Source organism: Phoenix dactylifera, chromosome 10 (genome assembly GCF_009389715.1).
Source record: "Phoenix dactylifera cultivar Barhee BC4 chromosome 10, palm_55x_up_171113_PBpolish2nd_filt_p, whole genome shotgun sequence".
NCBI lineage: Eukaryota > Viridiplantae > Streptophyta > Magnoliopsida > Arecales > Arecaceae > Phoenix > Phoenix dactylifera.
The window spans coordinates 2,477,783-2,487,307 of NC_052401.1; the positions used below are offsets into that span (position 1 = coordinate 2,477,783).

At 37.3% G+C, this 9,525-nt stretch overlaps 2 protein-coding genes across 3 annotated transcripts; one reads left to right on the forward strand and one right to left on the reverse strand.

The window, feature by feature from the left end:
- LOC103703074 (copper transport protein ATX1) lies at window positions 1-3,672 on the forward strand. Its single transcript, XM_008785772.4, has 3 exons — window positions 1-157; window positions 3,046-3,121; window positions 3,343-3,672. Exons 1-3 carry the CDS (start codon window positions 149-151, stop codon window positions 3,525-3,527), a joined length of 270 nt encoding a protein of 89 aa, XP_008783994.1. The 5' UTR covers window positions 1-148; the 3' UTR covers window positions 3,528-3,672.
- Window positions 3,673-6,064: 2,392 nt separating this feature from the next.
- On the reverse strand, window positions 6,065-9,265 carry LOC103703072. Of its 2 annotated transcripts, none has more exons than XM_008785770.4 (7): window positions 9,145-9,265; window positions 8,458-8,542; window positions 7,976-8,125; window positions 7,752-7,825; window positions 7,532-7,650; window positions 6,795-6,878; window positions 6,065-6,453 (listed from the first exon to the last, which is right to left on the reverse strand). In XM_008785770.4, the coding sequence occupies exons 2-7, from the start codon at window positions 8,462-8,464 to the stop codon at window positions 6,315-6,317; spliced, it is 573 nt and encodes a 190-aa protein (XP_008783992.1). In that variant the 5' UTR covers window positions 8,465-8,542; window positions 9,145-9,265; the 3' UTR covers window positions 6,065-6,314. The 2 variants fall into 2 exon arrangements, with proteins under 2 accessions (XP_008783992.1, XP_038986691.1); XM_039130763.1 differs by having other exon boundaries at window positions 9,157-9,239.
- Window positions 9,266-9,525: the final 260 nt, after the last annotated feature.

Consider the following 9,525-nt stretch of genomic DNA (forward strand, 5'->3'; position numbering starts at 1 on the left):
TCGTGGGCGCACGATAGCCGCTGGTCCGGGACTTTTATGTTATCGTGCGCCACCGCACCTTTTGACCCCTCCCCTCGCTCCATTTAAATACCCCCGGAGCCAGGGTCCCCGGCGTACCTCGGAGTCGGTAGGAAGATTAATCTACGCGATGGCTGAGGTATTCTTCTGCGACCCGCCTCCCCTTTGCCACGGCTGTCTAGGATTTCGTTTCCTTATCAAATTCTTGTTCTTGCTCTTGGTTCTTGAAATTTATGTCATTATTTCTAGATTTTTTATCATCGCATTATTATTGGAGTTGAATCGAAAATAGGGTTCATTTGATCGTATTATTGGTGGTGGAGAACCGCGATCTTGATGCATGATCCAATTCTCGTTCCTTTTTCTTGACTTCTTGATATTCTTGTAATTATAACTCCATGGGGTTGAATCGAATTTAGGGTTCGTTTGCTCGGATCCTTGGTCGGGAAGAACCGGCATACCTATTCATGTTCTGGTTCTCGTCTTGTATCGTACTAATTTTGTCTGATCGTCTTCTTGTTTAAGGAGAACAGGGCTGTAGAAGTTTTTCCTCTATAGGTTTAGAGAAATATATATTTTTTTAGGTTTTTTCAATTGGATAGAGATTTGGAATTTTAATTCCCGTTTTTTCTGTGATAAGTGATCTATTCTTGTATGTTTACATGGTTAAATCGTCTGGGATAGATTAGATTAAATGTTTACATCTGTTTTGAATTGTATTGTTAGAGTGATGTGATTTGCTTTATGTCTATATAGATTTTGTTCTTGTTCTTGGCTGGGATTTGCGATTATGCTTGTTGAAATTGGCATAGGTTTATGGGTGAAAAGATTTGATTATTGGATTATAAGATTGATGCCGTTCTTCTAAGTAATGACTAATGAGGTATGGTTTAGTAATTGATATCAGTATATGTACCAAACTTGGTAGCTTGAGGCAATAGTAGTAATAAGCCTGATACTGATAGGTTATATTTTAGTGATAGAATAGCTTAGCTTATTGATTATGCAAAAGACCAAATTTGGGGCAAGAAGATTGAGATCATTATGGACGTTTGTGGAGAAAAAAGAAGGCAAACAAAGAAACTAAAACTTGTCTGAGCCCTATCATAAGATTTTCTTAGAAATGGTTTTATACCATCTCTCTCTCGTGTTTACATGGTTCTTCTCCACATGATAGGGTTAGTTTCTATGAGCTTTAAGTTTATTGACAAGAGGGTTGATTTCCATCAGCTTTTATCTATTCTTTAGGATACTAGGTTATCATGTTAGTTGAAGTCCCTATATTTTACAATGTGGAAGATAGAGGTCAAGATAGAGTGGTGCATGAGTTATTGACTATATTTTTCTTTTTCTTTGTGGAAAAGATTGTGCATTACTTGACCTAAGCATGTGCAAACTCTGATGTGGTAGGAGTTCATGTATTGAAACTACGTCAAAATTGAGCACCTGAGCACCTATTTCATGAGATTCTAGAAAGATCCTCCTGCTGTACTCTCTCTCTCTATCTCTCATATGTCCATTACATCATATATCCCTCACCCATTATATTTACAGTACCTGAGGTTATTGCTGTTAAATAAAGGCAAGATGGATCCTTGATGACTGAGTGTTTATCTACTATTATCTATGAAGAGTATGAGGAAGGCCGCATAGATTCCATTTAGTAGTTAGCAAATGCGTTAGTTAGTATGCACCAATTGTGGAAGGATCTATTATATATGTCTCTTTGTGCAAATGTTCTCCATAGTACCTTGTTTGTTGCCAACCAAGCTTTTCATTTTTTCACCTTATTTGCATTTATCTTTCTTGCATTTGCTTATGTCATTCTTGCAGATGTGTAACAGCTGAGAAAAGTGAATGAACTATAAGGATTGTGTTTTTTGTTGTTGCTGTTGTTGTAAATTGTGAGGGCATTTTCCAGGTCATACGGACTTAGTAAACGCTAGAATTTAAATATAAAAGGAGACATAGTGATACACTAACATTATGACTGGAATGGAGTTTATGTCCCATAAAAACAATCTTTCTTCTGTTATTTTTATCATCAGTACAACTTTATATGTAATGAAAATTTCTCCTTAACAATGTGATCTTTGTTTATTTTCTTTAACGTGAGCTGGAGTTTACAGATGTTAATTTTAACTTCTGCATGTAGCAAACATCTAAGATAACCACTTAAGATGAAAACTACTCTTGATGTAATTAGAAGCAAAGTTTGGGCAATTGTTTCATGCAAGCTAGTTATTTGTTGACAAGTCATCATTACTGCTTGAAACAATCAGAATCTCATCACTGGTGTCGTGCAATAGAAGCTAAAGAAGTTCATTAGGGAATTTGTGAAACCAAGAACTGTGAAGTCAAAGATGCTATAGTAAAGATCACTATATAGTGTATTTGCAATAAAGAGTGAAAGTTCCTCCTGCACTTCAACAGATGACTGAATCTTCTTTTGAAAGAGAAAATATTTATTTAATATTAACTGTAACAATTCCTTTGTTTATTGCTCGTTTCAAGATTAGCTAATATAAGTTGCCACCAGTGGCAAGCTTTATCCAATAATATTTACATTTTTTTCTTTTTTTTGTTTGTTTGGCCCTGCCACTCCTTATTTGTAATATATTTAAAACACAGGGCTTCTTCATACCAATGCCTTCCCTGTTTTTGTTATGCCATTACCATCTAGACCATGACATTTGCAGTGGCCTCGTTTCTCCTGTGTACACTGGCCAAAGTTGAGCTTGTTATTTTGATCATGATTGGGACATAACTGCATTTGGCCTTCTGTCGACTAAAAAGTCTGTGGCTTCTTTTTTCCTCTTCATTTTTTTTTATGAATTTCTAATACATGTTAAAAAATGCATGGAGGTTGGAGATGCCAGCAGCAGAAGCAATTTGGTTTGTTTATGTTGAGAACATTTTGATGAAAGGATCTGCTGTATCTATTTTAAACCTTAAGTGCTTCTTTTCACTGTTTTTTATCTGATGTCTTGATGACTTATTTTCTTTTTGGTTCACTTCTTTACATAGACTGTGGTCCTTAAAGTTGGCATGTCCTGTCAAGGCTGTGTTGGAGCTGTCAAGAGGGTCCTTGGCAAAATGGAAGGTTGTAACTCTACACATTTCTTTTCCTGGTGCTGTGATTTTCACAAATTTCACTTCTGTAAGATACTTGTTTTTGAATGGAGATGTCAAATGACATCTGATGTATAGGAAAAATTTTATCGCTGCCAACTTTTCAGACCCATTATATGATGCATGGGGCCTAAAACATGTCTGCCAGAATCAGTTTGTTTAAGATACCTGCTTGTTTGTCATTTTTCTCAGGTGTCGAATCCTTCGATGTGAACCTGGAGGAGCAGAAGGTAACTGTGAAAGGCAATGTAAAACCTGATGCTGTTCTACAGACTGTTTCAAAGACAGGAAAGAAAACTTCGTTCTGGGATGCAGAACCAGCAACCAAGGAGACTGCTCCTGCAGCAGCAGCAGCTGCTTCTCCTACTGCTGCATGACTGTTAACTTATGTCTACTATCTCCTGTAAACTGATGAACCACTACTTGGTCCACATTTATGTAACCTTTTGTCTGTGAAGTGTGCTATGAATGATTGTGAACATTTTGCAGTTAATATGATATAATCTCTTAGCTACTTGTCTATTTTGTTGACTACATAAACTTGTTGAGGCCTATTGTGGGATCTTCAGAAAGTTACCACAATCTGATTTTCAGATTGTGAAATTGTATAGTGTCAGTGGATGTCATGACTCATGAATGGGCATCATGAAGCATCACCTGGCATCTATAAACAGTCAAAAAAGCAATGCTAGCAAAACCTAGAAATATTTTTAGCTTACTTCATTTGACATGTTTATATGGGTCCTCTTTGGATGGAGTATCATTACCTATTCAATTCCTTTGAATTTCATATTTTTAGTTTCGATTGGATTTGTCTATTAGAAAGATAATTCATTCCATTTTTATGTACCTGTAGCTGTTATATTGGGTTTGAGCTAGATTTTGGATCAATAATCTATATTATTATGTTGTTGCCACCATTATGTTAGCAAATACTGTTTTTAGTTGTAAATCTACCAAAATTTCCTGTCTTAGATCTAGACCAATTTAAATGTTTCTTTCCTACTTATCTCTTTAACATGTCATTCGAGATTTTTTTTGACTCTAAACCAAGTGTCTTTTCAATTTTTAGTCAACCGTTGTTATATGGTTAACACTATACAGTACTTATTGTTCAGGATTTAATTTTTGAAGAATGTAACCGGATATTTTAATTTTTAATATTCTCAAAGTTTTACTTGATTTTCCAAAAAAAAAAATTTGATAGCCGATGAGAACCCTGGCCTTATCCACATCGATCCAAACTCAGTATGTATTAGATAATGCTCGGGTCCTAATATTACCAAAAATATGTACAGAACCTACACAATTGGGCTAGGTCTGGGTTTACGAGAACCCGGATCTGGCCTAATCGCACCCCTAAGTTGATATAACTTGTCATTAAAGTGAATAGATCTATCATTTTTTGAAATCTATTTTCTAATTTTAAGTTGTGGTGTAATATGTATCCTTTTCTGAATAAAATGAAATAAATCAAACAATGAATTTTTGTTCAAAAATGAAATCTTATTGTTAGTATCTATATCCAATTTATCATACTGGCAAGAGTAGAGTAACCTACTATCGCACCGCATCATTCATTTTATTCCTGTTGCGTACTAGCATTGGTACAAAGGTAATCATTTATGAATGAAAGGATTGAATAATGTGGTTTTCTCTATGTGAAGTTAGTGAATATGACTAATGGTAATACCTGGACTCTGTAGAAATTGTTGGCGTATCTATTCATGCCTTGGAGTCAAAAGAAGTTCTTGATTAATCCTTTTTCGTTTCATGTTCTAAATAACTAAAAATGTCATTAGTAATCCCCTTTCCAACTGAAAAATATAACAGATGAGATATCTGACCATTTTAGTTGCCATGTTGTTTAGATGGTTACAAGAGTAGGTCGCATACCAACAAGAAAACAAGAAAGGTAGAAAATTTAACAAGTGAAATAAAAAGAAAAGGAAATTCTATTGGAATGTTCCAAAGGAATTTTCAGGAATATACACCGGAAGATTTGCCTTAGCAAACCCACCTATCTCCATAGGTTACATCATATTCCATATATGACAATTATTTTCTTGTTGTGTGTTATAGTTTTGCATATCAAGCATATCACATCTAAAACGAGCAACCATTTGAATTGTGAGCTTGAGATTTTATAGATGTGAAGTTGATCATCATGAGAATGTGTGTAAATTTAAGAATGACGGCTTCATGATCTTGCTAATCTATGTTGGTGGTGGTATTCCTTTCTATCAAGTTGAAGGCTTGTAGTAGGCTTAAAATTGCTCAAGCAGTCGATCTCGTTCAGTCGGTATATGGCAAATCCAGGTTGAGATCATTGGAATCCTATAAAGTAGATCATTGTTTCAAGGGTATTATTATTGTTGCTTTCTATAATGGTGGTAGTAGTGGTTGGTCATGTAGATGCAAATTTTGCTAGTGATAAAGATTAAAGGCGTTTTCCTACAAGCTATATTTTGCTTCAGCAGAAAGTGCAGTGAGCTGTTTTTTTTTTTTTAATAAATTTATCATACCAATCAAGAATAAATATATCCGTAAGCATCAGAAAATAAATGTACAAAAAGGATGTTGAAGCTACAACTTGTTTAGGAAGTCCGGCAGGATTTCTTTCTTGGTGGCCTTGGCGCTAAGCCAACCAGTGGACTCGGGATGGCCATGGGCCCAAAAGGGGGGAAAAAAAGACGGCTACCGAATCTCTTTTATACAAGTTGGCTCGATTGGCCTGCAAGAAAAGGAATTTTTGCTGACCAAGGATAGGATGTCAAAATATATTAGTTGGCTCGAAGTCCGACCTGCATTGCCTATTTTTGCTACCCCATAGAGCTTACCGACACTACTCTCGATAAGATTTAAGGTCAAAATCTAAATAAAGCTCTTTCTCTGGACAGAAGGTATTCTTCGGGCAAGACCAATCCATGACATGAATGGGTTGTATATAAGTTTATACACCTCGAGCCGACTCCAATCGAATATGAGTTAAGCTGCACACGACCCTGGCTCGATTCGAAGTGGACTCTTAACATCAAATATTTATATATATGCGTTTTCTGAACACGAACTACTTACAAGTTCATAATAATTGTCTTTTTTTTGGTGGGGAAAGAACTACTTATACGCTTTCTGAACACAGAAAGAGAGATAAATACCATGCTTCACCGCTGGACAGGTTTTTCCTTTAAAATAAAGTTACCAAAAAACCATTTCTTTTTAACTGGATCTCCTTTAGACTCTCCTTGGGGCTCTTCAATTTTCCTCTTTCCAATTCCCTGGTTCAAAGCTTCTAGTCTTTTTCTGCACAAGACAAAAGCAGACATCAGATAAAAAAAGATCGACAAGGTTTCAGTTTGAATATGAACATGTAGCAAGTGTTAACTCAATTGGCACAAACTTGAAATGCTGGGAACTACATCTAGGATCACATCAATGCACGGCGAATTAAGGCACACATGCAATGCCATGCAGCTCAAAGCATATATGAACACCAGAGCTTGTCATCACAAGATTCGAAGAATACTTGCATTCATGACTGAGGAGCAGTTTGATTTTAACCACAGGAACGAGTTGATTTTAGTTCGAACTTTTAATTTTTTTTCAATTTCTAAATCAAAAAAGAAAACTTGATGAAAGAGTACTTGGCATCCTCAAGGCGCCCATGTAAGCTCCATCGCTGGCGAAATCCCTCCATGCCTTCAATTCCACTTGCAAGAATCATGCGCCTGAAAGATTAAGAACACAGAAACTTAATATATAGTGAACGTAAAAAGGAGTGACTTTATAATCAAATAAATGATAATGCAACTCGCTACAATGTTTTTATTTTATTTTATTTTACCTTGCCGATATTCTTAGTTGTTACTATAGAGAGCTAATTTGTCAGCAAATGAACATTTACAGTGCATAAATTGTAGAACAGAATTTTGTTTAAAAAATAGATCATCCTTTATGTATGAAGAATGCTGTTATGCTCCACTTTAATAAAATAAACTATTATCAAAAAGAAAAGAATAGATGTGACAAATAAGCATGTAAGCATGGATCCTTTTCTCTCCATATTCAGCTAATCACTACACCCAGTTAATGCAACAATATATAAGAAAACCATGATCAACATCTATGCTGTCTAAATCAGATCCAACTCTTACTTTAAGAAACAAATTCCAAGTGGGAAATTAGCATGCCGTCCATGATCCTTTTCCTAAGTACATAAGCTGCTTTTACAGTTATATATGCAGCACTCATGAATACAAATGCTCCATTTAAAAGGATCCAGGTATTAAAAATTTGAACAACTAACAAGATTCTACTAGCTCCCTTGGTTCATTGGTTACACCAGATTTCCTACAAACAATTAAGGGTCTAAAGGTTGCACCTCTCTAACAATGCAACTTCGGATTGGAGTTGTGCAGCTCTATCCTTTGCTTGTTCCAAAGGCATACACAATCCCAACTTATGCTCACTATCCTGGAGTCGTCGTCTTAGCTCCTTATCCTGCAAGTGAATTCAGAGACCCAAAGAGAATGTCAAGGCAACAAGCAAAATAAGTAGGCCACAGACATATATTCCAAGGCGAATAAGTGAATATTGCTAACCCTTTTCTCGGCACATTGTCTATACAAAACAATCTCATCTTGGCAAAATGGCTCGATATCATTGATTTGCAGGCCTAGAGCACGACAAAAAGTCAATTTCCTCATTCCATTTTAAAATGAAAGAATGACCTTGTATATTCTATTGATGGCCTCAACAATCTATTCCACTATAATGATTTACATTTGTAACATCCTTTTTTTTTGTTTCACTAAATGCCACTTACACAAGAAGAGATTCCTCAGTATTCCATCACATAAATCAACACCTTCGAGAACATGAGATGCAATCTCCGGGGGTATAACAGGTGAAGGTGGCCCCAACATAAGGTCGTCACCGACTAGGATGGTTTCCTCCATGGTTGGCTGTGAATCAACTAAAACATGACATAAACACAAATTCAGATTGAAACAGCTTCAAATCCTTTATTCATGTATTGAAGAGCAAACTATCACAGAATTTGCAAATGGAGAAAACCACACACATATAAATGCCATTGAAATCTATCAAGCAGATGAGGGATACACTGATCTTGACCACTGACTGGCCTTCCACTAATGATTGATCTTGAGAAGCCCATTTATACAAAATGTAAATCCAACGAGTTGCTTTAGAAGCCATTTTAAAGGATAATTAATGAACCATCGCACTAGTATGCATAAGAAGAGGAAAAAAGAAAACCAAGAGAGAGTCAAAAACAACACATACCATCCATGATTGCCTGATTGGCAACTCTCCCTCTTCAGCAACCGAGAAGGATTCCAGAAATTACAATGCAGATATGACTTGAAGCCTGGATATTTTCATTAAAAAAGGAAGCAGCATTCAGTGGATCGATACATAGTCATTGATTCAGTCAACTAAGCTACGTAATCATATCATGCAAGCCAACAGCAAACAGATGCCCTCCATATGACAATTCATTCTTTAGCTGAGACCCCTCTGAAACTCCCAACGGTAGATCCAGAGGTCGTTTACTATAAATGGGCCCCGGAAGGCATTGATTTCGGGCTCATCTCCTCCAGAACTTTTGTGGACTTGTTATGTCGACCGTAAACCGTAAATAGAAGCAAAACGTAGCACCGAAATCAAAGGCCACCACATTTTGATGCGGGCGAAGCTATGAGAACCTTTCGCGCATTAATTCAAACAGGAAATGTGCGTTTTAAACTATAGACCGACATGGCTAACAAAACCAAGAAACAAAGAGTAGAAGAGAGCTAAAGCTAATCTAGAAAATGAAAAGAAGGGAATCCCGGCTGGTTGATAATTAGAAAGCAACGAGGCGGGTCCAGAACCGGCTCTTGAAGGCAAGAAGCACCGGTGGTTCCGAAGAAGATTCGGTCCACCAACCGGTCCCGAGCCCGCCACCTCCGAGAGGAGTCCTCCGCTCACCTCTCTTCCTACCGTTGAAGGCGACGAGAAGCGGGCGACTGGAAGCGGCGAGATCGAAGCGCCGTACAGAAGACGAGAGGCGGCGAGGGGAGAAAGCCCACCTTTTTTCATGCCTCAACGGTGGAGTAAAGTGTGAAGCGTGCGCGACCGCGTGCATATCGGGCCGCGCCTGGCCGGCCCAACCCAATTCCGAGAGGCCCGAGACATCCTAAGAATCAGCATTGGAGGAAGCCCGCTGGCCCGAAACTGGCCCATATCAGAATGAGGGTAGAAGCAAACCCAAATTGTTGTATCCAATACCCAGTGGCTTTATCGAGCCACATGACTGGTAACTCCATCCTTCGTTTGGACATGAGAAAAAGTTTTGGCTGATTTCCTTTT